This window comes from Streptopelia decaocto, assembly GCF_964273445.1.
Source record: "Streptopelia decaocto genome assembly, chromosome: 4".
Taxonomy (NCBI): Eukaryota; Metazoa; Chordata; class Aves; order Columbiformes; family Columbidae; genus Streptopelia; species Streptopelia decaocto.
This window is the reverse complement of record NC_138658.1, coordinates 78,420,082-78,445,949: the sequence shown is the minus strand read 5'-3', so window position 1 is coordinate 78,445,949 and position 25,868 is coordinate 78,420,082. Positions and strand designations below refer to the sequence as shown.

At 70.8% G+C, this 25,868-nt stretch overlaps 4 protein-coding genes across 10 annotated transcripts in view; 2 read left to right on the top strand and 2 right to left on the bottom strand.

The window, feature by feature from the left end:
• Positions 1-8,583, bottom strand: HTRA2 (HtrA serine peptidase 2). 3 transcript variants are annotated; one of them, XM_082051864.1, is made up of 8 exons: positions 8,060-8,583; positions 5,957-6,161; positions 5,693-5,887; positions 5,415-5,447; positions 5,047-5,155; positions 3,462-3,531; positions 583-678; positions 1-327 (listed from the first exon to the last, which is right to left on the bottom strand). In XM_082051864.1, exons 1-8 carry the CDS (start codon positions 8,440-8,442, stop codon positions 162-164), a joined length of 1,257 nt encoding a protein of 418 aa, XP_081907990.1. In that variant the 5' UTR covers positions 8,443-8,583; the 3' UTR covers positions 1-161. The 3 variants fall into 3 exon arrangements, with proteins under 3 accessions (XP_081907990.1, XP_081907991.1, XP_081907989.1); XM_082051865.1 differs by having other exon boundaries at positions 5,693-5,797; XM_082051863.1 differs by having other exon boundaries at positions 5,693-6,161.
• A 97-nt stretch (positions 8,584-8,680) lies between these two features.
• AUP1 (AUP1 lipid droplet regulating VLDL assembly factor) lies at positions 8,681-18,653 on the top strand (the record flags this gene model as incomplete). Of its 2 annotated transcripts, XM_082051866.1 has the most annotated exons (12): positions 8,681-8,818; positions 9,053-9,190; positions 10,417-10,567; positions 11,269-11,453; positions 11,535-11,607; positions 14,701-14,774; positions 15,537-15,603; positions 16,145-16,250; positions 16,543-16,683; positions 16,818-16,969; positions 17,163-17,251; positions 18,526-18,653. In XM_082051866.1, exons 1-12 carry the CDS (start codon positions 8,772-8,774, stop codon positions 18,566-18,568), a joined length of 1,266 nt encoding a protein of 421 aa, XP_081907992.1. In that variant the 5' UTR covers positions 8,681-8,771. The 2 variants fall into 2 exon arrangements, with proteins under 2 accessions (XP_081907992.1, XP_081907993.1); XM_082051867.1 differs by lacking the exon at positions 18,526-18,653 and having other exon boundaries at positions 17,163-17,255.
• Positions 18,654-18,794: 141 nt separating this feature from the next.
• LOC309438908 (BCL2/adenovirus E1B 19 kDa protein-interacting protein 3-like) lies at positions 18,795-21,438 on the top strand. Its single transcript, XM_082050891.1, is given in 7 exon segments — positions 18,795-19,033; positions 19,035-19,084; positions 19,605-19,725; positions 19,821-19,950; positions 20,277-20,371; positions 20,504-20,653; positions 21,079-21,438. Coding segments are annotated over 7 exon segments (621 nt in total). The 5' UTR covers positions 18,795-19,007; the 3' UTR covers positions 21,128-21,438.
• Positions 21,439-21,577: 139 nt separating this feature from the next.
• The window catches only part of LOC309438906 (dedicator of cytokinesis protein 2-like), a 63,640-nt gene continuing 59,349 nt past the window's right edge, over positions 21,578-25,868 (bottom strand). For all 4 annotated transcript variants that reach the window (XM_082050886.1, XM_082050888.1, XM_082050889.1 and 1 more), the window contains exons 44-53: positions 25,701-25,785; positions 25,369-25,455; positions 24,238-24,414; positions 24,051-24,134; positions 23,821-23,958; positions 23,434-23,519; positions 22,923-23,073; positions 22,667-22,763; positions 22,431-22,564; positions 21,578-22,365 (exon numbers count right to left, since the gene is read on the bottom strand). In XM_082050886.1, coding sequence (XP_081907012.1) covers positions 22,273-22,365; positions 22,431-22,564; positions 22,667-22,763; positions 22,923-23,073; positions 23,434-23,519; positions 23,821-23,958; positions 24,051-24,134; positions 24,238-24,414; positions 25,369-25,455; positions 25,701-25,785 — 1,132 coding nt within the window. In that variant the 3' untranslated portion in view covers positions 21,578-22,272. The remainder of the gene's footprint in view (positions 22,366-22,430; positions 22,565-22,666; positions 22,764-22,922; positions 23,074-23,433; positions 23,520-23,820; positions 23,959-24,050; positions 24,135-24,237; positions 24,415-25,368; positions 25,456-25,700; positions 25,786-25,868) is intronic.

The following is a 25,868-nucleotide window of genomic DNA, read 5'->3' as shown; positions in this document are numbered from 1 at the left end:
TGGGGTCCCTACAAAAGTGCTTTATTTGAGTTCAGGGGGAACGGTTGTACCACGAGTCCACCCCGCACCGGGCCAGGCCCCTCTGCCTGCCCCGTCCAGCCCCTCAGTCTGCCCCTGACCGCCACGCACGTCCTGCGCCCTCGGCTCTGGCGGCAGCGCCGCTACTCCGTCACCTCGGGGACGACGCTCACCAGCAGCGTGTCGTAGCCGCGCCGCACCAGCAAGGCCAGGCTCTGCTGCGTCCGCACGGCCTCGTACACGTCCTCTGCGCGCCGCGACGGCTGCCCGTTGATCTCCAGCACCACGTCGCCCGCCTTCAGCCCTGCCCTGTGGGGACGGCGGTGACAGGAGCAGGCAGGGGGCGCTCGGCTCTGTCTCTCTGGCAGGAAGGAGCACCGGGCGCCAGCACAGGCTCAAGCTGCTGCGCCGGGCAGCCCTCCTGCCGCCACGGCACCCGGCCCGGGCAGCGTCAGCGCCGGCTCCTGCTGCAGGCTGGTCCCAGCCCTGCTGCTCCGGAGCGGAACACGTCCCACCCCGCGTAGCCGCTCCCTCGCAGCACCCCCGAGGCGCAGCAGCACTTACTGATGGGCCGGGGAGCCGATGATCACCCTGTGGATCAGCACCCCGTGCGCCACGTCGGGGAAGCTGGGGTCACGCAGCTTCAGCTCCGCCAGGATGCTGCAGGGACAGTCACCGTCAGGCAGCGCCGGGAGGCGGCGGGCGGCAGGAACCGCCTGCTGCGTCCTGAGCATGGAGCAGCGGCAGAGCCGGGCGCCCGAACCCACCGCGCTCCTGGCAAAAACCGGAGACAGAAGTCCTGACCGCGCCAGGGAGCGCGGGGAATGGCAGAGCGGCTGCCAGCTGGCGGCACACGGCCTGGCCCAGCGCCCGCGCCGGATCCCAGCGGGATGTCCCCAGAACAGCGCTCCTGCCCCAAACACCGCGCTCCTGCCCCAAACTCCGCGCTCCTGCCCCAAACTCCGTGCTCCTGCCCCAAACACCGCGCTCCTGCCCCAAACTCCGCGCTCCTGCCCCAAACACCGCGCTCCTGCCCCCAAACACCGCGCTCCTGCCCCAAACTCCGTGCTCCTGCCCCAAACACCGCGCTCCTGCCCCAAACTCCGCGCTCCTGCCCCAAACTCCGCGCTCCTGCCCCAAACTCCGCGCTCCTGCCCCCAAACACCGCGCTCCTGCCCCCAAACTCCGCGCTCCTGCCCCCAAACTCCGCGCTCCTGCCCCCAAACACCGCGCTCCTGCCCCCAAACTCCGCGCTCCTGCCCCAAACTCCGCGCTCCTGCCCCAAACTCCGCGCTCCTGCCCCAAACTCCGCGCTCCTGCCCCCAAACACCGCGCTCCTGCCCCCAAACCCCGCCCCAGCTCTGATGGGATGCTGAGGAGCTCATCCCAAACACTGAGCTTCTCCCTCTGCCTGTGTGAGGGCCAGTTTCTGACCCTCCAGAGCAGCGTGCTCAGGCAGTGTAAGCGCCGATCCCGAGCCGAGCAGCCCCTTGCTGGGAGATGTTCCCAGTGCCCGGGCACAAACGGGCCCTGCAGCCAGGCGGTTCCGCAGCAGCAGCTGCCCGAGCCCGCGCCGGCCGCGCTGGAGCTGGACCCGCGCCCGGGAGACACGTCCCCAGTGCTCCTGCTGCTTCCCCAACAGCAGCCTGGCCGGGGAGGAGGAGGTTGGGATCCCACATCCTGCGGGTTTTGCCAATGACCAGCACCATCTGCCGGGCACACGGACGTCTGCCGGGCAGGCCCGCAGTGCCGAGGGCGCTCCTCCGCGCCCCATGGCCCAGATCCCAGGAGGCACAGAGAGCTTCTGCTCTTCCCTTGTGCCCCTGGGACTGCCCGTGGTGTCCAGAGGTGCCCCCACACCCAACGGGGACGCAGGGGCCTCGGAGCTGTCGCGAGGGCACAGCACAGCCCCAAAAGGCGTTTCTGCCGAGCACGGGGAACCCCCCACCCCCGCAGAGCCCCAGCGAGGGTGAAGGTCTCTGGGAAGAGCCAGAGCTGCCCCAGGGCTGAGCGCAAGCCCCCCGGCTCCAGCGCTCACTGCACACAGGGGCTGCTGGTGGACGTTGAGGCCAAGAGGGTGAGGAGCCTCAGACCGCAGGAACTCCCGTCCCGCGCTCGCCAGCGCCGTGCGGCGGCACACGATGAGCTGGCCTTGCTCCCGCGCCACCGCCCGCCCGTGGCAAACCTGCCCCTGCCCGCGCCACGGCTGCGCCCTGCCCTGCTCCCGCGCCCTGCCCTGCTCCCGCGCCCTGCCCCGCTCCTGCGCCCTGCCCCGCTCCTGCGCCCTGCCCCGCTCCTGCGCCCTGCCCCGCTCCTGCGCCCTGCCCCGCTCCTGCGCCCTGCCCCGCTCCTGCGCCCTGCCCCGCTCCCGCGCCCTGCCCCGCTCCCGCGCCCTGCCCTGCTCCCGCGCCCTGCCCCGCTCCCGCGCCCTGCCCCGCTCCTGCGCCCTGCCCTGCTCCCGCGCCCTGCCCCGCTCCTGCGCCCTGCCCCGCTCCTGCGCCCTGCCCCACTCCCTGCCCCGCTCCTGCGCCCTGCCCTGCTCCCGCTCCCTGCTCCGCTCCCGCGCCCTGCCCCGCTCCCGCGCCCTGCCCCGCTCCCTGCTCCGCTCCCGCTCCCTGCTCCGCTCCCGCGCCCTGCTCCGCTCCCGCACCCTGCCCCGCTCCCTGCTCCGCTCCCGCGCCCTGCCCCGCTCCCGCGCCCTGCCCCGCTCCCGTGCCCTGCTCCGCTCCCGCGCCCTGCCCCGCTCCCGCGCCCTGCCCCGCTCCCTGCCCCGCTCCCGCGCCCTGCTCCGCTCTCGCGCCCTGCCCCGCTCCTGCGCCCTGCCCCGCTCCCGCACCCTGCTCCGCTCCCGCGCCCTGCCCCGCTCCCGCGCCCTGCCCCGCTCCCGCACCACAGCGGTTCGCCAGGGACTCCTCCCACAGAGAACAGCCTGCCCGGCTGCTTCATCACAACTTTCGGTTGGCACATCCTCTATTAATTACACAACACTTCCGGTGGCTTTTCACTCACGCTGCTGTCAGGGCTCCCGATCGAACTCCTCCCAGTGACAAACACAGGCTGACCCGGCCCTCTGAGGGTCGGTTCAGGGACTTTTGATCTGCTTTTTACCTGCAGGCTCTGCCACCGCTGCAGAAACTGCCCAGCTTCTAATTTAGCCCTGACACAAGCACAACGAGATGTGCGAGCGGACGCTCCAGCTGTGCAGACGGCCCTGCCCAGCCCGGGCAGCTCGGCTGCTTGGAAGCCCCGTCACCAGCCGCGCCGTCGCGGGCCCCGCACACGGACCCGGCCCCGCACACGGACCCGCACACGCACCCCGGCCCCGCACACGGACCCGGCCCCGCACACGCACCTCGGCCCCGCACACGGACCCGGCCCCACACACGGACCCGGCCCCGCACACGTACCCGGCCCCGCACACGTACCCGGCCCCGCACACGTACCTCGGCGTGAGCGTCAGCATCATCACCCCGATGTAGCGGCGCTTCGCCTCTGTGCTGCCGAACCAGAAGCCTGTGGGACGGACGGATGTCAAGCGACGGCGCTGAAACAGACGCGCTCCCCAAAGCCCACACACCTCGCGGCAGACGGGGGTCACCCCAGCCCCTGCCAACAGCTTATTTGTGTTCCTTTTGCCAGGTGCAGCTTTACAGACACTGCAGACTCTGTTTTCTTGGTGTGAGCTGTCATTTTTTGACTGAGAACATCACTCCATGGTGTCAACATGACAACCAGTTAGCAAGAGTCTGCATTAAATAAACTATCACAAACACAAAGGAACAAAAAGAAGCAACGTTCGACACGAGTAAATTAACTGCCTGTCCTTCCCAACACAGCTGAGCCCCGTCCCTGCGTTCCATCGGCACACACAGCGCTGAGCGCCCCAGGTTCTGGGTCAGCCTCTGCCTTGTGAGCGCGGACACGCGGTTCGCTGATCTCCCACAGCCGGCGTCTAATGAACAGCAGCAACGGGCCCAAAGAACCGTTCCTCGCTCACACCTAAAGCGCGAGCTCCTCGGGATGCTGTAAATCGGTATCGCAGCAGGTGCCCCCAGGCCTGTCCTCGCTGTCCTGCAGCAGGGACCCGCGGCACAGCGTCCCCGCGGCACAGCGTCCCCACGGCAGGGACCCGCGGCACAGCGTCCCCGCGGCACAGCGTCCCCGCGGCAGGGACCCGCGGCACAGCGTCCCCGCGGCACAGCGTCCCCGCAGCAGGGACCCGCAGCACAGCGTCCCCGCGGCAGGAACCCGCACAGCGTCCCCGCGGCAAGGACCCGCGGCACAGCGTCCCCGCGGCAAGGACCCGCGGCACAGCGTCCCCGCGGCAAGGACCCGTGGCACAGCGTCCCCGCGGCAAGGACCCGCAGCACAGCGTCCCCGCGGCAGGAACCCGCGGCACAGCGTCCCCGCGGCAGGGACCCGCGGCACAGCGTCCCCGCAGCACAGCGTCCCCGCGGCACAGCGTCCCCGCGGCACAGCGTCCCCACGGCAGGGTCCTGCACAGCGTCCCTGCGGCAGGGACCCGCGGCACAGCGTCCCCGCGGCAGGGACCCGCGGCACAGCGTCCCCGCGGCAGGGACCCGTGGCACAGCGTCCCCGCGGCAGGGACCCGCGGCACAGCGTCCCCGCGGCAGGGACCCGCGGCACAGCGTCCCCGCGGCAGGGACCCGTGGCACAGTGTCCCCGCGGCAGGGACCCGCGGCACAGCGTCCCCGCGGCAGGGACCCGCGGCACAGCGTCCCCGCGGCAGGGACCCGCGGCACAGCGTCCCCGCGGCAAGGACCCGCGGCACAGCGTCCCCACGGCAGGGACCTGCACAGCGTCCCCGCGGCAGGGACCCGCGGCACAGCGTCCCCGCTGCACGGGGGAAACCTCCTCCCCCCACGCCCTTTCTGCCGCTCTGCCGGCCCCTCTTAGAAGGGGACGGAGCTCAGCTGTGCCAGAGCCTTCCTCTCCACGCTCCTTCGCTTCCATCCTCCATCCTCCTCCTCCCTGCGCCCCCGGCCCATGCAGGGGCACCCAGCTCACCCTTGCGCTGCTCCTCCTTCTGCAGGAACGCGCGCAGCCGGTCGGAGGGGATGGCAAAGGAGATGCCCGATGTCACCTTCATGGTGTTGACCCCAATCACTTCACCGTCCTGCCGGTGAAAGGCGCCGCGCTACCGCCTGCGCCGGGGTGGAGGGGGAACCGCCGTCCCTGCTCCGACCCCCGCGGCTGAACCACAGCCCCCCAGGCAGGGACCCCCCGCCAGAGCCCCAACAGCTCAGGGTGCCCAGAACGGCCACTGCACAGGGCCCCGCCCCAGGCCGACCCCCCGCAGCCCAGCAGCTGCGGCACTGACGGGCGCTCCCGCCGCGGGACACCCTGCCCTGGCTGGGGAGGGGCACAGGACTCACCAGGTTGACGAGGGGGCCACCGGAGTTCCCAAACTGTAGCGGGGAGAGAGCAGTGAACAGGCTGTGAAAGCCACATCCCGGCACAGCCGGAGCGCGCGGGGACAGAGCGCGGAGAACGGGCCGGGAAACGCAGCCAGCGCCGGGGAGACCAGCCCGGATCTCCATCTCCCTGCGCTCCACGTCCAGCCGCCTCCCCCGATCTCACAGCACCCGGGCCCTTCCCCAGCGGCCCCCTCCCCGCCGCGCCGGGACAAGGGGCCGCCCGCGGCCGCGCTCACGTCGATGGCGGCGTCGGTCTGGATGTACTCCATGTCGGAGGCGGCCAGGCCCAGCTCCCGGCTGCCGCGCTGGGCCGAGCTGACGATGCCGGAGGTGATGGTGTTCTGCAGGGCGAAGGGGCTGCCCATGGCCACCACGAACTCGCCCTGCCGCACCTCGCAGGAGCGCCCGAGGGGCAGCGTGGGCAGCGGGTGCTGCGAGGGAGCAGGCGGTGAGCGCGCGGCGGGGAGCGCGGGGAGCGCCTCCCCAGCCCCGGCGCGAACCTTCGCCTTGATCTTGATGGTGGCGATGTCCGCCACCTGGTCCACGTCCTGCACCACGGCGTCGTACTGCTCGCCGCTGGCCAGCTTCACCCGCACGCGCCGCCGGTTCGCCACCACGTGCGCGTTGGTCACGATGAGCCCGTCCGGAGACACCAAGAAGCCCGAGCCATTGGAGATGGGCACGTCACGGCCCGAAAAGGGATGTCTGCAAGGGGGCACATGTCAGGGAGGGAGGCAGGGACCCCGCGGGGGCCGGGCGGGGGCCAGACGCATGGGGTGGCCCGGACGTCTCGAGGCGGGGACAGTGAGGATGTCTGGCAGCAGCACCACGGGGAGGCTCCTCCGCTGCCCCTCGAGTCTGCAGCGGGGAACCCACAGGAAGGTCCGCAGCCCGCACACACCGCGCAGGCTGGTCCCGCGGGGACGGGGCGGGGGCGCAGGAGCAGGGCGGTGGGTCAGAGCGCTGTGACCTGCCCGGCGGCGACGGACACGTCTTGGGACAGCCACAGGGCCTGGTCCCCACAGGGCGCATCAGTCACCCGGGCTCTGCAGGACGGCCGGGTGCTGAGCGGGCACAGCACACCGTGCTGCGCTCCCCAGCTCCCTGTCCCCAGGCAGAGCCCAGAGGAACGCAGCGGCACGCAGAGGAAGGTCACGGGAGGGGACGCTGAAGACAACGGGACACGCGCAATCCACGGCACCAGACGGGATTCACACAAGGGGGCGGCCGATGTCCCTGCTCAGGTGTCACAGCAGGGAAGGGGCTGCTGGTGACTGGAACAGGGCAAACGTCACACCAGCCTGCAACACTGCCCCGAACGAGGGTCCTGAACGCTGCACGAGTCACCTTCATCCCCCTTGCTGGGAAACGCGTGGAGCAAATGCTCCCAAAAACGCCTCCCGGCACACACGACGGGGACAGGGAGCAGCCAGGACAGACGCACGGCCGCACGTTGTGCTCAGCCAGCCCGGCTGTGCGGGCACCGGGGGAGCGGACACGGCCGCCCCGGGAGACCTCCCGGCCTGCTGCTCGGGCACCGGCAGCCGGGGGACACCTGGGGCCATACGGGACACCTGGGGCCATACGGGACACCTGGGGCCATACGGGACACCTGGCAGCCACGGGGGACACCTGCCAGCCACATGGGGACACCTGGGGCTATAGGGGACACCTGGGGCCACGGGGGACACCTGGGGCCACGGGGGACACCTGGGGCCACGGGGGACACCTGCCAGCCGCATGGGGACACCTGGGGCTATAGGGGACACCTGGGGCCACGGGGGACACCTGGGGCCACGGGGGACACCTGGGGCCACAAGGGACACCTGGCAGCCACGGGGGACACCTGGCAGCCACGGGGGACACCTGGGGCCACGGGGGACACCTGGGGCCACAAGGGACACCTGGCAGCCACGGGGGACACCTGGCAGCCACGGGGGACACCTGGCAGCCACGGGGGACACCTGGGGCCACGGGGGACACCTGGCAGCCGCAGGGGGACACCTGTGGCCATAGGGGACAGCTGCAGCCACAGGGGACATCTGCCAGCCATAGGGGGCACCTGCCAGCTGCAGGGGGGCACCTGCAGCCATAGGGGGGCACCTGCCAGCCACAGGGGACAGCTGGGGCCATAGGGGACAGCTGCGGCCATAGGGGACAGCTGCGGCCATAGGGGACAGCTGGGGCCATAGGGGACAGCTGGGGCCATAGGGGACAGCTGCGGCCCGGCAGGGGGAACAGGCGGGCCCAGCAAGGTGCAAGTCCAGCTGGTGTTCAGCTACCGATGACGTGTCCCGGGCGGAGGGAAGGGACCCCCCAGTGCCTGCTGCCCGGGCCCGGGACAGCGCCCGCGGGCTGCCGGCCGGACACGCGGGACGCACGGCGGTTCTGGAGGCGGGAGCGGATCCGCGCCGTGCGCCGGGACACGACCCCCAACAGCCCCAACAGCCCCAACAGCCCCAACAGCCCCAACAGCCCCAACAGCCGCGGCGAGTCCCTGCGGCGGAGGCGGCTCCGGCCGGCGGGCACGGGGGCCAGGCCCTGTTCAGCGGGACCGGAGGGGCCGGGACGGGCCGAGCGGAACCGCCCGCCGGTGCCGGTACCTGCCCACGATCTCCACGTAGACCAGCGCCGGCGCCGTCTTCTCCACCACGTCGGCGATGAAGTTGAAGGCGGCGCGGGGCGAGGAGGGCGGCGGGGCGGGCACGGCGGCGCGCAGGGCGGGCAGGGCGGGCAGCGGAGACCGCCGGGCCTCGCTCCCCCGGAACCATAGCAGCACCAGCGCCGCCGCCCCGGCGCCCAGCGCCGCCGCCAGCGCCCGGGCCCCGGCGGACGGAGGGGGCGGAGGGGGCGGCGCCGAGGCCCCGGCGGAGGGAGGTGCAGGAGCGGGAGGAGCCGGCGGCGCTAGGACCGCGGGGGCCCCGCACAGCGCCCGGCACCAGCGCCCCGCGCGCGGGACCCGCGCCCCACGCGCCAGCGCCGCCATGCTGCTCCGGCGCGGGGCACGCTGGGAGCCGAGTCCCGCCGGGAGGCGCAGCGCCGCGGGGCACGCTGGGAGCCGAGCCCCGCCGGGAGCCGCAGCGGCCAGCGGGGCAGGGCGGGCAGAGTGTGCGGCGGAGGCAGCTCACCGGGATCACCGGGATCACCGGGCCCGCCAGCCCCGCCCCGCTGCCGGGGGGCCGCGGCCAGAGGGCGGGAGCGGGGGGAGGCGCGGTGCACGCCGGGAAGGCGCTCCCAGGCTGCCCCGCGCGGGCGGGCGCGCGGCCGCGGAAGATGGCGGCGGGCGCGCGGCGCTGAGGCCCCGGCGCGGCGGGGATGGAGCCCCCGGGCCCGGGCCCCGAGCGGCTCTTCGACTCGCACCGGTGAGCGCCGGGGCCGCCCGAGCGGGTGCGGGCCGTCCCTGGGGCGGCCCCGGGGCCCGCGGGGGGAGGCTCGTCCCGCAGGAGACCGGGGGGCAGTCGGGGTGTCCGCGGGGCCGGTGCTGCCCGGGGTGTGTCCCGGCGGGGCCGGCGTCTCGCTGGGCCCCGGGGGCAGCCCGGGCTCCGGCCGCCCCGTTTGTCGCGGCCGCTCAGGCCGCTCTGCTCCCGGCCCCGCAGGTTCCCGACCGACGGGTTCCTGCTGCTGGCGCTGCTGCTGTACGCGCCCGTGGGGCTCTGCCTGCTCGTCCTGCGCCTCTTCATCGGCGCCCACGTCTTCCTGGTCAGCTGCACCCTGCCCGACAGCGGCCTGCGCCGGTGCGTGAGCGGGGGGGGGGGGCTGCCCGGTGCGTGAGCGGGGCGGGGGGGGCTGCCCGGTGCGTGAGCGGGGCGGGGGGGGCTGCCCGGTGCGTGAGCGGGGGGGGGCTGCCCTGCCCGGTGCGTGAGCGGGGCGGGGGGGGGCTGCCCGGTGCGTGAGCGGGGCGGGGGGGGCTGCCCGGTGCGTGAGCGGGGGGGGGGGGGCTGCCCGGTGCGTGAGCGGGGGGGGTGGGGGGGCTGCCCGGTGCGTGAGCGGGGCGGGGGGGGCTGCCCGGTGCGTGAGCGGGGCGGGGGGGGCTGCCCGGTGCGTGAGCGGGGGGGGGCAGCCCTGCCCGGTGCGTGAGCGGGGCGGGGGGGGCTGCCCGGTGCGTGAGCGCGGGGGGGGGGGGGCTGCCCGGTGCGTGAGCGGGGGGGGGCTGCCCTGCCCGGTGCGTGAGCGGGGCGGGGGGGGGCTGCCCGGTGCGTGAGCGGGGCGGGGGGGGCTGCCCGGTGCGTGAGCGGGGGGGGGGGGGGCTGCCCGGTGCGTGAGCGGGGGGGGGCAGCCCTGCCCGGTGCGTGAGCGGGGCGGGGGGGGGCTGCCCGGTGCGTGAGCGGGGCGGGGGGGGCTGCCCGGTGCGTGAGCGGGGCGGGGGGGGCTGCCCGGTGCGTGAGCGGGGGGGGGCAGCCCTGCCCGGTGCGTGAGCGGGGCGGGGGGGGCTGCCCGGTGCGTGAGCGCGGGGGGGGGGGGGCTGCCCGGTGCGTGAGCGCGGGGGGTGGGGGGGCTGCCCTGCCCGGTGCGTGAGCGCGGGCTGTGGGGGGGCTGCCCGGTGCGTGAGCGGGGGGGCTGCCCTGCCCGGTGCGTGAGCGGGGCGGGGGGGGCTGCCCTGCCCGGGCCTCAGCCGCGGGGGCTCTGCCCTCGGGACTCTCTGCCCAGGCCCCGGGAACGTGTTTTTCTGGCAAGGCCAGAGCTGGTAGTTGCCTCCTGAACGCTCAAGGGCTGATCTGAGACACTGGGGTCAGCTGAGTGTCCCGCTAAGGAATCCCGTGTGCAGCTGCCGCCCCGTGTTTTGTGCTGCAGCTCCAGCTCTGTGGGCATCCCCAGCCCAAACAGCCCCTGTCCGACACCCGTCACATCCTGCCCCGCTGCCCTCTGCAGCTCACGGGAACTCCCGGGTCTCCGTCTGGTGTGAACACCAGTGACGGCTCAGGCTGCGGGGCCTGAGGAGATCACCTTCCTGCCCTCTCAGGTTTATTGTACGTGTGATGTGCTCGGTGCTGGGCTTGTTTGTGCGGCAAAGCGACCCCCGTCTCCGCGACGCCAGCGTGCGTGTGTACATCGCCAACCACGTGACGCAGTTTGATCACAACGTCATCAGCCTCCTGACCTCCTGTAACACGGTGGGTGACGCGGGGCCCGCGGCAGCTCCGCCGGCAGCTCTCCAGACAGAGCTCCTCCAGCGCGGGGGCGCTGCCGTGCTCTTGCTCTTCAGTTCTTATTTGTTAACCCAGGATTGCACAAGCCTTGAGTTTTTTCCGTGGTTCAGTGCTGCATTCTTGGGCTGTGCATGAGAAAATGAAACAGGGCGGGGAGGGACAGGGAGCGTTACCGTGGCTATTGGCGTTGTGGAAAGAGAGCGGACAGCCCGGGGAGCTGTGTCAGAGCAGGTTTGCTGCGGGGCTTTCCTGCAGCACCGGAGCCGCGCTGTGTGGGGACAGCGGCTGTGGGGGACCGGCGGGGCTCGGGTTGTGCAGCGTGCCCTGTGGTCTTGTGAAATCCCTCCTGTGGGGCTCCTGAGGCAACAGGCTCTGAACGTGCCTGGGCGCGAGCGGGCTGGTCCGCATCCCGAGCAGCAGATTTGCTCCTCCCCTGGAGAAAAGTCTCTCTTGACAGAGGCGTGTCCTCTGCCCGGCGTCAAGGGCGTGAGGGAGAACGTGGGGAAATGTGGGTGTCGCCCAGGGCACTGGGGTTTGATTTCTCTGGCAGACAGAATCAGTCTGGACTGAAGTCTGGGCGTTGAACCTTGGGGAACGGGCCAGAGCAGCTGCCGAGGCCCCGGAGGGGAACAGGGTGCGCTCCTGCCTGACTGTTCTCCCCGCAGCCCGCGCTGAACGCTGCCCCCGGCTTCCTCTGCTGGTCGCGGGGGTTCCTGGAGCTGGGAGCCGGCAGCCGAGCGGAGCTGGTGCATTCTCTGAAGGCGTATTCGTCCCACGGAGCCAACCCCCCACTGCTGCTCTTCCCAGAGGAGGCGGCCACCAACGGCCGGGCTGGCCTGCTGCGCTTCAGGTACCGGGAACGGCTGCCGCGGGGCCGTGCTCGCGTGGCGTCGGCTTTGGGGTCCCTCACGGCTGAATTCTCCCTTTCCAGCTCCTGGCCGTTCTCCCTGGCAGACGTGGTGCAGCCCGTGGCCCTGCATGTCCAGAGGCCCTTGGTCACTGTGGTGAGTGGGGGCCCAGGGTGGGGGGTTCCTGGGCGGGCGCGCCGTGGGGGGTTCCTGGGCGGGCGCGCCGTGGGGGGTTCCTGGGCACGCGCGCCGTGGGGTGTTCCTGGGCTGGCGCGCCGTGGGGGGTTCCTGGGCGGGCGCGCCGTGGGGGGTTCCTGGGCACGCGCGCCGTGGGGGGTTCCTGGGCGGGCGCGCCGTGGGGGGTTCCTGGGCGGGCGCGCCGTGGGGGGTTCCTGGGCGGGCGCGCCGTGGGGGGTTCCTGGGCGGGCGCGCCGTGGGGGGTTCCTGGGCACGCGCGCCGTGGGGGGTTCCTGGGCACGCGCGCCGTGGGGGGTTCCTGGGCACGCGCGCCGTGGGGGGTTCCTGGGCACGCGCGCCGTGGGGGGTTCCTGGGCACGCGCGCCGTGGGGGGTTCCTGGGCACGCGCGCCGTGGCGGGTCTGGCTGTGCCTGTGGTTCTGCCGCCCGTGGTAGCTCAGCCTGGCCTCGCGTCCAGGCTGCTCTTTGGTGCCTTTCCCAGGGACCTTCTGCTGAGTCCAGCTGTTTTAGTTTCTCAGGCAGTTTTGGTAGTTGTTTTAGCGACTTGGCTGTCTAGCAGTGCCGTCTGGCTCCCGTGTCTGCAGTACCTCTGTCTCATCACCGTGAGCTCCCCCCGCTTAAGGTGCTCCAGCCGCCCGGTGACCGGCCGGGTACCAGCGGTCGCGCAGGGTCTGGAACTCCAAACACAGACACATAACGCGATGCAACATTAGTTTCAGAGAAGTGGCAAAGTTCATGAGCACGATGCTGGTGCTGCTAAATAGATTGCAATAGAACTGTCCTCAGCTTATTTACAGAGTGAGATTTTGTCGAATTTCTTATTTCTTGATATGATTTATGGATCTACTTGATTGCGTTTTATGTTTGTCTGACATTTTGGTTGATGGTCTCCTGTCCATCTCTTTAGGACAGTGGTGCACAGTGGATGGATCTAAAGCCCCTTACCAGCAGGTCACAACCGTCGCTGCCCGCACTAACACACCAGCGTGCGGGTGTTCCCAGCGCGGCTCTGTCGGGGTGCGTTCGTGCCAGTGCCGCTCAGCGCTGACACCGGTGCTGCGGTGACAATACTGAGGTCTCTGCTGGGAAAGTTCATGTTGTTGACTATGAATCAGCTGGATCATCGATTGTGACCCAGGGAACGGCCGTTACTTGTAGGTGTAACGTGGTCTGTGGGTGCGTAATGAGGAGTATCTGTCAGGTTGTGAGCTGGTGTGCGCAGTGGTGGAAACAGCTGCGATACGGTGGTGGCTGCGGTCACCCCGTGGCTCCGGGGCAGCAGCAGAGCTCAGGGCAGGGCCAGCGTGGTGCAGAGCGCAGAGCAGCACCTCAAGGCACTCAGCTTAACCAGCGTATCGGGCAAGCGGCAGAGAGGTTGTAGCGGCAGCTGCTTGGTGTTGGAGACGAGGCTGAAGAGTGAAGAGTTGTTGCGTTTTTCTGGCGCAGCAGCAGTCCGCAGGCGCGGGACTGTGTGTCAGGACTGCGTGTCTCAGGTTTCAGTTAAGACACTGTTGTCTAACAGTGAGGATGCTTTACGTTTTTGAATGACAACCCCAGAGGAGTGGCAGAGCTGTCCCGTTCTGGACTGTTTGTTACAAATTTATTGTATTTTTATAGTTTTGGCTCCTCTGAGCAGTTCTGTGGGATGTGACAGGGTGTATATTTGTCTGTGCATCCTTCATGAATGTCGGGGAGAGCAGCGAGCACACAACTGCAGAGCTGCGTGGTCACTGGCTTGGTCACTTGTTGGCTCAGGTTTTCCGCTCCCGGTGCTGAGCGGGACATTTTGCCCCTGGAGCACACGGGCTCAGCAAGTCCTGGTGGGTTTGTCCTGTAGCTGTGAACCAGCAGCAACATCCAAGGGCTGCAGCTGGGATACTAACAGTGGCTCAGTCAGCACTTTACCCCAAGCTTCCTTGGACACTTATGTGATGTTTATCAGACACTGAGCAAACCGCCAAATTAGGGTTTAAGGATGAATTTTCTCCGGCTCCAATCTGGACCCTCAGCGGAGGCGGCAGCTCTGAGGCGTGGGGCAGCGTGACTCAGGGCTGGCTGTTGACATCACCGTAGGGCCCTTGGGCTCAGTCCCTCAGATGTGTTCATGCGGCAGATGAGGTTTCTTTAGGCTGCCCGCGGTCAGTGTGGTCGCCGGGCTGTGCCCCCGTCCGGCAGCCCTTTCGCACCGCGGCACAAACCTGCCCGGAGCCGCACTGCCGTGTGGGCTGCGCCGTGAGCTGGGGGCTGGAGACGCTCTCGCTGGCCTGTGGCTGCGCAGTCGCTGCGGGATAAAAGCAGCCAGCGGCAGAAATCCCGGGAACGCCGCCATTCAGTGGCAAGTTCTTGAGAATCGTTGGAAAGTGTAGATGTGGGGAATCTCTGGAGATGCCTTCAGCCCTCTGCTCGTGGTCAGACTGGACCCGGGACGGCCCGTCCGCTCGGGGCGGCGTCTGCGGAGGACGGGGAGCCCGTCGCCTTGGGGCTCTGCTGAGGGAAAAGGGTATCTAATAGTTTTTAGAAATAAGAAGAAAGTAATGAACTACAGCTTGCCTTTAGGGAATTGTCTTCCAAGAGAAGAGTAGTTTGAGACTTCACAGTGCAGCCTGTTTGGAAATGGAGAGAGAAAGTGTACGGGAGCTGAGACATCATGTGGGCTGTTCCCATCAGAACAAGGGAGGATTGTTCATGATTCTAAGGAAGCATTAGTAGGTCTGAAGACATTTTTGCTCCCTTCCAAAGGCACGGTCTGGTAGGGAATGTGGGAATATTGAGGGAAGTTGTGGCTGTCCTGGTGGGAGGAGCAGGTGGCTCGGGCAGGGGAAGCTGTGACGTGCGCCCTGCCAGGCGCAGACCAGCAGAGGTGCGGCTGTCCTGGGTGTCCCTTGCTGTGCGCTGTGCTCGTGTTCCCCTGTGCCGGGTTTGTGTTCCCCCGTCTCTGTGCCCGGTAGCTGCTGCTGCCGAGGCTGAGCCACGTTGTGCCGCTTCCCCTGGAGACCCGGCCAGCCCGTCTCCTCGCACTGTCACTATTGTCTCACTGCGCTCTCCTCCCCAGAGCGTCGCTGACTCCTCCTGGATCACAGAGCTGCTCTGGACCTTCTTTGCTCCCTTCACAGTTTATCAAGTAAGGTACTACCTCTCTTTCTCTCATTTGGGGCAGGGTTCAGGGCGGGCAGAGCGCCTGACGTGTTTGCTGTTACAGTAAGGGATATTTGGCGAGCGCTGACGCGCACCCCGGTGTGGTATCTCAGCGTGATTTGTCCGTGCAAGGTCCAGCTCCTGGACCGGCTTCTGAAGCGGGGGGCTCCTGGCTCCTGTGTTGTGCTGGTGGAGGAGAGGAGTCTCCCAGGGCTTTCGTGCCGGGTTTGCTGGGTGTGTTTTTGAGGCAGCTGCCCTGCTGCAGTTCAGCCCAGGGCTGCTGGTCCCGTGGGTGGTTCCTGCAGCAGCTCTGTCCGTGCGTCCGGCCCTTCCCTGCGGAGGTGGCTCAAGCACCGGCCGGACCCGCCTGAGCCCGACTGCTGGGGCAGCGCTGGGGCTCGGAGTCAGGCTGAGGGGTCGGGGTGTTTCAGTGAAGGAAACTCGTGCGCAGCCTTCCCCAGCCGCACCTGCTCGAGTCCTGCTGATCTGTTTTCTACTTTCATGTAAACAGCAGCATCTGCTCATTTGGGGCCTTTCTGGGAACTTCCTTTGGGAGACACTTTGCATGTTCCGCCCGAGTGCCAATAGAGATTCGGTCAGCCGGTTCTGTCTCGGGCCGTGCCCGGCGCTGGCGCTGGCGCTCGCCCCTCCTCGGGGGTGGGCAGGGAGGGCTGGGCCGCACGGCGCGCTGACCCCGCGGGGCTGGTCCCAGCAGCCCCCGGTGCTGCCAGCCCGCGCTGTTGTCCCATTCAGGTGGCTGCCGTCTGTCCCCAGACGAGCTGAAGAGCCGAGCGAGGATTTTGCGCTCCGAGTTCAGGAGGTAGGAGAATGGGGTGGGTGGGGGCTCGGGACTGCTGCGATTTGGGATGGTCCCGGAGAGCGGGGAGCAGGAGTTGCCAAGGGCGTTGCTGGATGGGTGTATCTATATGATGGGAACTCTGGCCCCTATTTATTGTCCCTTGTTTTTTCCATGGCCTGTTTGTGACCCCCCCATTTATCCTCCTGCCTGTTACCAAGGCTCTCCTTCCCCATCCAGTCCAAACCTCTCACTCCCTGTTCATAACACCACAAATCAAATAAAGCAATTGTTTCTCCACCTTTCCCTCATGTGCTGGCACTTCACAGCTCCTGTACCAAAGATCTCGTATCTCCCTGTCAGCCTGTTTTGGCAGGATGCTCTTGCCTACCCTGGTCCTTCATGTGCTCAAGGCACCACTGAATGCACCACCGAGGCCCTGCAGAAATCAGTTCCCCGTGCTCCTGCCGTCGCCGTGGCGCCACGCAGGCCTGCAGCGCTGACACCGCGAGCGGGGCCACGCGGCCTGCGTGTCCCGTACATGTGGTTCTTTGCGTTTCTGCAGCTCCTGGCCGTGGAGCTGGGTGTGGTATCCACACGGCTCACCGCAGCAGACAAAGCTGAGCACGTGAAGAGGCTGAGACACACGTCGCTGCTCCCCTTCGCCCCCGGTAGGTCCCTGGGTGGCGTCCTGGCTGCGGAACTGCTGCCTGGGCTTCGTTACGCAGGCGCGGGGAGAGGAGCAGCGCTTTCGGTCTCCTGGGGAGCAGGGGCTGCCCGTGTGCTCTAGGCTGGGGCTGTCGCTGCCGGGGGGGAGGCAGCACCGCTGCGAGTGCGGACACGTCGGTCCCGTGCAGGATGTCCGGCTGCGTCACACCAGTTCATCCCGGAGAAGCGCAGCTGTTGCAGCTCGGAGGCCGCACGCCTCTGGCCACCCCTGTGCCCACCACTCTGCTCTTGCAGGCTCCAGCCAGCCCCTGGCAGCCCGGCCTCGGGTCCCCTCCGGCCTCGGCACTGCCGAGGACGTGCGGATCGCGGCGATGGCGCAGCGGGTGAAGGAGGTGCTGCCCCACGTGCCCCTGGAGGCCATCAGGACAGACCTGGGTAAGCGACACTGGGGTGCGAGCAGGGACGCGGCATCACCGCCCCTGCTCTGTGACCGTGTCCTGCGCAGGAGCAGCGCGGCTGTGGGTCCCGCACAGCAGCTCCTCTCTGACAGATCCCCCTTGTCCCTGCAGCCCGCACCGGCTGTGTGGACACCACCATCGCCAACCTGCTGGAGGGCAGCGTGCCGTTCTGCCCCGAGGGCGGGGAGGACAGCGCTGACCGGCCCGCCCCCGCCCCCTCGCCGCCCGCAGCCGCCCAGGGCTCCGCGGCGGCACCCGCCAAGGTACGGCTGGGGGCGGTACCTCCGCTCTGGTGGCCGCGGCCAGAGCACCGTGGCCTGTGTGCAGGCCTGGCCATGGTGTCGGGGGAATGAGCATTTTAACCTGGAGACCAAATTGCCAGCGGGGCCCTTACGGAGCCACCGCCGAGGTCCCCGGCTGCACGTCTCCTGAGGGCTGTCGCGCTCTCTGTTCCAGCCAGCCCCAAAGCAGTTCGCCAGGTCCCCCGTGGAGCGGCACCTGTCCCTGCAGGAGCGGAAGCGAGCGCTGTACGACTACGCCAGGAGGTGAGCCCGTCTGCCGGTGCCCGTGCCAGCGGAGCGCGGGTGTGCGCCGCGCCGGGGTCAGCCCGCGCCGCCCCCTCCCTCCCGCCCTCCCGCTCCTGGAGCAGGCAGACGTGTGTCTGTCTGTCCGTCTCCTCGGGGCAGCGCTCTGGCTCCCGAGCTGCCACGGGGCTTGTGGTGCTGGGCCGAGCTGGGACAGCGGCCGTTTGCCAGGAGCGGGCTTAGCAAAGAGCCTCGCCGGGTTCTGTGGTGCGGGGTCCGACCGATGGAGTCACGGGGCGGCTGGAGGTTTGTTTGAGGTGGTTCTGACGCCCCGGAGCGCTCGATTTACACTCTGCAGTTTGGCTGCAGGGGCAGCGCGACGGACCCCAGCGCAGGGGCAGTTACGGAGCGCAGGGAGCAAGCGGGACCGCGTGCCGGTTCTGGTGGGGTCCGGCCCGGTGCCTGCGGCCTTTTTAGAAAAGATACAGGAAATTCCACATGAGTTTGGGGGGCGGTGCAGCGTGCGGGGCTGGCGGTGAACGCGCGGCGACGGGGGCAGAGCGGGGACGGGGGCAGAGCGGCGACGGGGGCAGAGCGGGGACGGCAGAGCGGGGACGGGGGCAGAGCGGGGACGGCAGAGCGGGGGACGGGGGCAGAGCGGCGACGGGGGCAGAGCGGGGACGGCAGAGCGGGGACGGGGGCAGAGCGGGGACGGCAGAGCGGGGGACGGGGGCAGAGCGGCGACGGGGGCAGAGCGGGGACGGCAGAGCTGGGACGGCAGAGCGGGGAACAGGGGCAGAGCGGGGACGGCAGAGCGGGGACGGCAGAGCGGGGACGGGGGCAGAGCGGGGACGGGGGCAGAGCTGGGGACGGGGCGGCTGTTTCTGAGGGAACCGGGTGTCCCGGGGCCGCCGGGGGCTCCAGCTGCACACCGGTGCCAGTCCCGGATGCGCTGTGTCCAGGTGCCGGTTCCGGTCCCGGACGACCGGTGCCGGACGCCCTGTATCCCGGTGCTGGCTCCGGTCCCAGATGCGCTGTATCCCAGTGCCAGTCCTGGACGCGCTGTGTCCCGGTGCCGGTTCCGGTCCCGGCCGCGCTGTGTCCTGGTGCCGGTCCCGGCCGCGCTGTGTCCCGGTTGCGGTTCCGGTCCCGGCCGCGCTGTGTCCCGGTTCCGGTGCCAGTCCCGGCCGCGCTGTGTCCCGGTTCCGGTCCCGGCCGCGCTGTGTCCCGGTTCCGGTCCCGGCCGCGCTGTGTCCCGTTCCGGTTCCGGTCCCTGACGCGCTCTCTCCCCGCAGCCGGTTCGCCCAGAAGCTCCGTGCGGCGCGCGGCGGCCCCTGAGGCGCGGCGGGGGGACCGGAAGCGCCCGAGCCCTGCGCGGCCGGGCGGGCGCCCCCTGGCGGCGGAAATAAACGGCGGCAGCGTCTGGCGCGGCTCGGCTCTGCAGGGGGGCGGGGGGCGGGGCCACCGGGGCGGGGGGCGGGGCCACCGGCGGGGCGGGGCCGGCCCGTCTCCGTGCGGAGTCGCACGCGTCGCGGCGGCCGCCCGCTCGCGCGCCGCACGTAGGCGCCGCTTAAAGGGGCAACGCGGTGGGGCCGGCCCCTCCCGCGCCGGGGGGTGGGCGGCGGGCGGGCGCGGCCTCAGGGCGGTGCTGGCCGGGAGCCCCGTGCGGGGCCGGCGTTCCCCTCGCTCCCGCCCGGCTGCGGACCCCGCGGGCCCCACTGGACGCGGCCGGTGCCCTTTTAAGACACGGGCTCCCGGTGCTGGTGGTTTTATTTACATGGGGGCTCGCGGGCGTCACGTGACTGGCTGAGCGCGGCGGCACCCGCGGGGCCATGGCGCGCGCCGGCGACGACGGTCCGTGGGGTGGGGGGGCGGGGGGGGGCGGGGGTGGGGTGGGATGGGGTGGGGTGGGGTGGGGTGGGGTGGGATGGGGTGGGGTGGGGTGGGGTGGGGTGGGGTGGGATGGGATGGGGTGGGGTGGGGTGGGATGGGATGGGGTGGGGTGGGGTGGGGTGGGGGTCCCGGACGGGCCGGCGTGACCCGGTGTCGGGGCGGGGGGCTCTGGGTCAGCGGGAGTCCCGGGTGGGCTGACGCGCCCCGGGGGTCCCGGGATGGCTGCACTGGGGATGCAGTTCTGTGGGGTGACGTGCACTGGGGGGTGGGGCGCGGATTAACGGGGTCCTGCATGCGGGACTGGGGGGCCGGGGAGCAGCCCTGGGCACGCTGGGGGGCGGATGTCCCGGGTGGGGTCCCGGTGCTCCCGTGGTCCCGGGCAGCGGTGCCGGATGCACCGGGAGGGCTCCAACCGGGCTGGCCCAGGAGGCCCCAGGGGCGGGTGGGGTGCGGGGGCTGCGCTGGGCTGACGGCCCCCCAGGCTCCTGGGTGGAGCTGCGCTGTGGCCCAGCGTACCCGGAGCCCGAGCGGTTCTCCTCCTGCCACGCCGACGTGGAGCAGATGCTGCTGGAGGCCCAGCTGGAGCCGGACGGCGCTGACGGGTGAGCGCGAGGAGCCCGAGCGCCCGCAGCCCTGCCCGCCGGGCGCTGCTGGGGCCGAGCGGCCTGCGGGACGGTGACAGCGGTTGTGTTTGCAGGGCCCTGCTGGCGCTGGGCTCCCTGGCCTGGGAGGACGCCGGCGCCGGGCGGGAGAGCGAGCAGCCTGGGCAGGGCGAGCTGCCCCCTCCCTGCAGCCAGCCCCATCCCGGCTGGCCCCACGTGCGGCAGGTGAGGGCCGTCCCCCCGCGCCGTGTCCCCCCCGCGCCGCGTCCCCCCGCGCCGCGTCCCCCCGTGCCGCGTCCCCCCGCGCCGCGTCCCCCCGCGCCGTGTCCCCCCGCGCCGTGTCCCCCCGCGCCGCGTCCCCCCCGCGCAGCGTCCCCCCCGCGCCGTGTCCCCCCCGCGCCGTGTCCCCCCGCGCCGTGTCCCCCCGCGCCGTGTCCCCCCCGCGCCGTGTCCCCCCCGCGCCGTGTCCCCCCCGCGCCACGTCCCCCCGTGCCGCGTCCCCCCCGCGCCGGCCGTGCCGCTGCCCTCACCTGCCCTGCGCCTCCTTCCAGCAGGACGTGCCGGAGGAAGCCGAACGGAGGGAGCAACACCTGCCAGCATCCCTGACCAGGACCTGTGCCCGTCGCCCAGCGCATCTGTCCCCAAAGTAAGGCCCGGGTCCCCTGCCAGCAGATCACAGCCTTACTGTCAGCCTCGTCACCCCTGCCCTGCTGTCCCGTGCCCTCCTGGGTGCTCTGCGCTCGCTCCTCCTGCCCCCTTAACCATGCACTTTCCCCAGGGAGTTTGCCTTCGTGTGCTCCCCCCAGCCGGTGCTGTGGAGCCTGCAGGGAGGTGCAGTGGGGAGGAAGAAGAGACTTTTCAGTTCGGAGCTGCTGCTGCTCTTCATCCCCTCGCTGCTGCTCAGCCACCTGCTGACCCTGGGCCTGGGGTGAGTTTCCGCTGGCGTGACGGTGCTGCGGGGCGCCCGGGCCAGGACCGGCCCCGCGGGGCAGCGGGACGAGCCGGGTGCTGCCGGGGGGTCGGGGCCCGGCCCCAACCCAGGGGGCTGTCCCCGTGGGGTCGGGGGAGCGTGTCTGGATGTGGATCCGTGGGTGCTGTTCTGCACCGCTGCTGCCAACAGCCACAGTCCTTCCTCTCCTGTCACTGCTGCCCCGCCGAGGCTGAGGTGCCTGTCCCTGCCTGGGTTCATGTCGCCCTGCAGGCACCTGTCCCCACGCGGGTCACTGTCCCCGTGCAGGTGCCTGTCCCCGTGCAGGTGCCTGTCCCATGTGGGTCACTGTCCCCACGCGGGTCGCTGTCCCCGTGCAGGTGCCTGCCCCACACGGGCGCCTCACACCGCTCTCTCCCCCGCAGGATCTACATCGGGAAGCGGCTGGCAGGCTCCTCGGCAAACCCGCTGTGAAGAGCTGGGCTCCGCGAGGACGGGCGGCTCCGCTCCGTGTGGAGGGAACCCGGGCACCAGCGCAGCCCAGCTGCTCCCAGACTCCGCGCTGTGGCACAAGGCGGCATCTCCCTTGTCCCTTTTTAGTCCTGGTCTAGGGAGGTGACCCCCACGTAGACAGGCCCCGCTGATGGCAGCTCCCTGCCGCCGGCAGCCCCACCCGCCCCAGCCCTCGGTTACGGGTCCAGGTTCCTTCTCTTTAGCACAAGACTGTAAATACGGCTCCTGAGCCTGCAACACCACATGTGAATAAAGAGCCTGTGCCAGCTCGGCAGGCAGAGCAGCGTGTGGCGGCCACCGCCCCGGGCCCGGCGCAGCCCGGCGTGGCAGGGGAGCGCGCCCGGTCCCCGTGGGCTCTCCCTGCCTGGGGTCCAGGCTGCAGGAGGGTGAGTCCCTGCTCTGGGGTGCTGGGGCACGGTGCTGGGTGCTGCCTGACCGCGGAGAGGCCCCGGCTGAGCTGTGCATGGGCGGGGATGGCGCTGAGGCGCACACAGGGCGTTCAACCCACCACGCAGTGCCCGGCTGATTGGCGAGTCCTTTATTAGCTGCTGCTGCAAGCGGGTGGGCAGCGCAGGTGGCCGGGGCGGCAGCACCAGAGCCCGGCCCCGTCCAGAGGTGACGCTGCCCGGGGCCACCGCGCAGGAGCGTTTGTCCAGGGCTGCGGGACGGGGCGGCCGAGCACTGCAGCTGCGCCGGTGCAGAGCGGGGCGGGAGGAGCTCGGGTGTCGTGTGCGCGGTGGGTCTGCGGGGCGGACAGACAGACAGCTGGATGTCCTTGGTGCAGTGCGTCACACAGGAGGGCCTGGGGGAAGCTCGGCACCGCTGTGCATGGGGACGTGTCCCGGTGCAGGGGCAGGAGGGGAGCGCGGCCCTGGGCTGGGCAGGGGGCGGATGTGTGTGTGGGACGGGGGGTCCCGGCACTGGGGACACCTGGGCTGGCAATGGCCGGAGCTTGGGGACAGCAGTGCCCTGGGCCGCCCCAGGTGCCGGGACACGCAGGGGTCCTGTGGTGCGTGGTGCAGCGGGGCTGTGGGGCCGCATCGGGCAGGGTCAGGTAGCGCCGTTTGTCCCGCGCCGCGGGGTCCGTGTCCCGGGGCCGCAGCGGGTCAGAGCTGAGACAGTCGCCTGGACTTGGGCGGCGGAGGCGGCGGCGGCGACTTCAGCCCTTTGTTTCCCTCTGCCGAGGGCGATGCGGGCGGCTGCGGGCAGAGCGGCGGTTACCGGGGGGGACTGGGGGACAGGGGCCGGGGGGGCCGGGCGGTACCTTCCCCGCTGCGTCGCTGAGCTCCAGGAACGTCTCGTACACGGCGGGGCTGATCCTGCGGGGCGGCGGGGGCGCCCGGCTGGCGCTCCTCATGCGGCCGCCGAAGCCGCTGGGGGCCGGGGCCAGGGCCAGCCCTGCGTGGGGAAGCTGGGCAGAGCGGCCGGACCGGCGCCGCGGGGGGGCTGTCGGTGTGTCCGGGGCTGCCGGGGCCGGCTCGGCGGGGGCGCGGGGGCTACCTGTGGGGCTGGGCCGTGCACCGGGCGGGGGCTGTTTCCCGTCAGGGCTGCCGGGGCTGCTCTCGCTCATGTTGCGGGACCGTCTCCGCTTCTCGTCCTGGGGCGCAGGGGCCGTTCAGCGCCTGGGGGGCCGGGCTGCATCGCAGCCCCCCCACGCCGGCAGCCCTGGGCTCCAGCCTGAGCCCCCGGCTCTGCTGCAGCAGAGGGGTCCCGGCCGTCCCCAGGCCCCGGGCGCAGCAGGATGCCCGAGCGTCACCTGGGGCTCGGGCAGCTCTGAGATGGACTGGCGCGGGTCCTGCCGGCGGTACCCGAAGAAGGTGCTGGAGCGGTTCTCTCTGCGCTCGCTCCTGCAGTCCTCGCTCTCGGGGGTGCGAGGGGCCGGCTTTGGGGTCGGGGCCGTCTCTGTGCTGTGGAGCGACCGTGGCTGGTGAGGGGGGGCAGGCCGGGGGGAGCGGGGAGCTGGGTACACGCGGGCCGGCACCGGCACCAGCCCCGGCAGAGCTCAGCAGTGGGTGCTTGGAGGGGACAAGCACGGATGGCTCAGGTGTCCAGGTGAGCCTGGGGCGCACATGGGGTGTCTCTGCCCCATTCCCCTGCACAGCACAGAGCCGCTGCGGCAGCAGGGCAGGACGGAGCCCCGGGACGTGGTTTGGCATGAAGGGAGCTGGAGGGCCGGGGAGGCGGGAGGAGCGTCCGGGGCGGAGGGGAGCGAGGATGACCCAGCGGCGCGGGGCCAGCGGGGCCAGCGCGCCCCGCGCAGCACTTGCCTGTCCCCAGCAGTGCTCAGCCGGTCCCAGTCGGCTCCCCACGCCATGGACCGGGGTCGTCCGCTCCGACGGTCCTCGAAGCAGACCTGGGAGCACAGGGAGCCCAGGAGCCCGGAGGGAGGGGGTGCGGAGCCTCCCCCGCCCTCCCTCAGCTCCGCCAGGGCCAGCAGTGCTGCCGCCACACGGCGCTGCTGTCCCGCGGCCCAGGGCAGGCGGGGACCCCGGCGTCCCCGTGCGCGGGTCCCTCAGCCGGTCGCTGCCGCAGCTGCAGCCCCGTCGGGCTGCTCCCCGCTGGCCCAGACCTGCGGTGGCTTGTCCGGTGTCATCCCATGGAGGCCGTGCACCCCCTGCCCAGCCCGGTTGCGCGCACCGAGCGCTGGCACTCACCATCTCCCGCACCCCGTACTGGCTCTCCACCTTGGCGCGCAGCTGCGCGAAGCACTGCTCCATGCGCTCGTGGAAGGGCCACAGGTCCTCCGTCACCTTGCACCTGTGGATGCGGATCCCCTCGGCCAGCAGCGGGGCCTGCGGGAGGCCGGGTGGGTCCACGGGGGCTCGGGGGCTCCCCGGGACAGGGGCAGCTGTCCCTCTGGTGCTGCGGGGGTGCTGGGCTGTACCTGCCAGGCGATCAGGTCCTTCAGCCTCTCGACGTTCCCCTCATCCTCGGGGTGCTCCTGCAGGTAGGACTCCTGGAAAAAGGCCTGCAAGGACGTCTCGGTGCTGCGGGCGGCAGGGAGGGCACGCGGCGGTGCCCGTGCCCGCGGTGGCCACCCCGAGCGTGCCCGTGCGGCCCCGTGTCCTCACCGTCTCGTACTTGGCGAAGCCGCCCATGACAGCGGGGTCCACGATGCCGTTGAGCAGCATGGAGAGCGGGTTGATGGGCAGGCTGGGGTCGCTCTGGTGCCGATTGATCTCGCTCATAATTTTCTCATTTGTTTTCATCATGGTCTCGATGGCGTTTTCCAGGGGGGAGATGACGGTCTGTGCCCGGGAGGGAAGGTCAGCAGCCCGACCCAGCGACCAGCCCGTCGTGCCCTTGCTGACATCGTGGCTCTCCCGGGCCCCAGGGCTGCACGTCTACCCCCCAAAGCCCCTCGGAGCCCCGGGACTGACTGCTGGCGTTGAGCCGAGGGCTCGCGGGGAAGCACTGGACAGGTTGGTCCCCAGCTCCAAGTGCAGGCTGTGGGCAGGGTCAGTGCTGCGGGCAGGGTCAGTGTGGGCAGGGTCAGTGCGGGCAGGGTCAGTGCAGGCAGGGTCAGTGCGGGCAGGGTCAGTGCTGTGGGCAGGGTCAGTGCTGCGGGCAGGGTCAGTGTGGGCAGGGTCAGTGCTGCAGGCAGGGTCAGTGCTGTGGGCAGGGTCAGTGTGGGCAGGGTCAGTGCGGGCAGGGTCAGTGTGGGCAGGGTCAGTGCGGGCAGGGTCAGTGCTGCAGGCAGGGTCAGTGCAGGCAGGGTCAGTGTGGGCAGGGTCAGTGCGGGCAGGGTCAGTGCGGGCAGGGTCAGTGCTGTGGGCAGGGTCAGTGCGGGCAGGGTCAGTGCTGCGGGCAGGGTCAGTGCGGGCAGGGTCAGTGTGGGCAGGGTCAGTGCTGTGGGCAGGGTCAGTGCTGCGGGCAGGGTCAGTGCTGCGGGCAGGGTCAGTGTGGGCAGGGTCAGTGTGGGCAGGGTCAGTGCGGGCAGGGTCAGTGTGGGCAGGGTCAGTGCTGTGGGCAGGGTCAGTGCGGGCAGGGTCAGTGTGGGCAGGGTCAGTGTGGGCAGGGTCAGTGCTGTGGGCAGGGTCAGTGCGGGCAGGGTCAGTGTGGGCAGGGTCAGTGCTGTGGGCAGAGCAGGACACGGTCCCGTGCTCTGGCTCCAGTTTCTTGAGCTGGGGAAGCCTGGAAGGGGCCTGGACCGGGGGTTTGTGCTGCTGCCCGGGGAGGCCCCGCCGCCCGCAGCCCCTCACCGTGGCGGTGGACGTCACCGCGAACCAGCGCAGGATGCCGGGCAGCGGGTACGCCGTCACGAAGGTCGTGCGCTCGATCCACATGTTCTGCGGGGAGGGCAGTTGTTACCCCCGCCCTCCTCCCCACCACCCTGGGACACCCTGGGCTGCCCCGTGCGCCCGGGGGTCCGGGTCCCGCTCCCCCTCCCCACAGGCGCAGGACTGGGGCACCTTCCCCGTCCCAGGACCAGGGCACCCGCTGTCTGTCCTGCATCCCCCTTCCTCCGCACACCTGGTTCCGCGCAGGTCCCCCAGCTCTCCCCGTCCCCCCAGCCAGGGGCCCCAGCACTCACTGCAAATTCGTTCTCTGGATCCTTTGGGCCTTTCTTGAAGGGCCGTGAGTAGCTGAACTTCTGGACGTGGTTGGCTTTATAGAAACTGCAGGGAGGGAAAGGGCGAGAGGCGGCAGAGGTTCCCCCCTCGCCTGCCCCGCCACGCAGAGCCGGTGCAGCCCCGCGGTG

Excerpts from the sequence above, each read along its gene's own strand:
- HTRA2 (XM_082051863.1), bottom strand. The coding sequence starts at position 8,442 with ATGGCGGCGCTGGCGCGTGGGGCGCGGGTCCCGCGCGCGGGGCGCTGG. Across the intron at positions 6,162-8,059 it reads TACGTGGAGATCGTGGGCAG|ACATCCCTTTTCGGGCCGTG; the intron begins GTACCGGCACCG and ends GCCCCCTTGCAG. Across the intron at positions 328-582 it reads ATCGGCTCCCCGGCCCATCA|GGCAGGGCTGAAGGCGGGCG; the intron begins GTAAGTGCTGCT and ends CCGTCCCCACAG.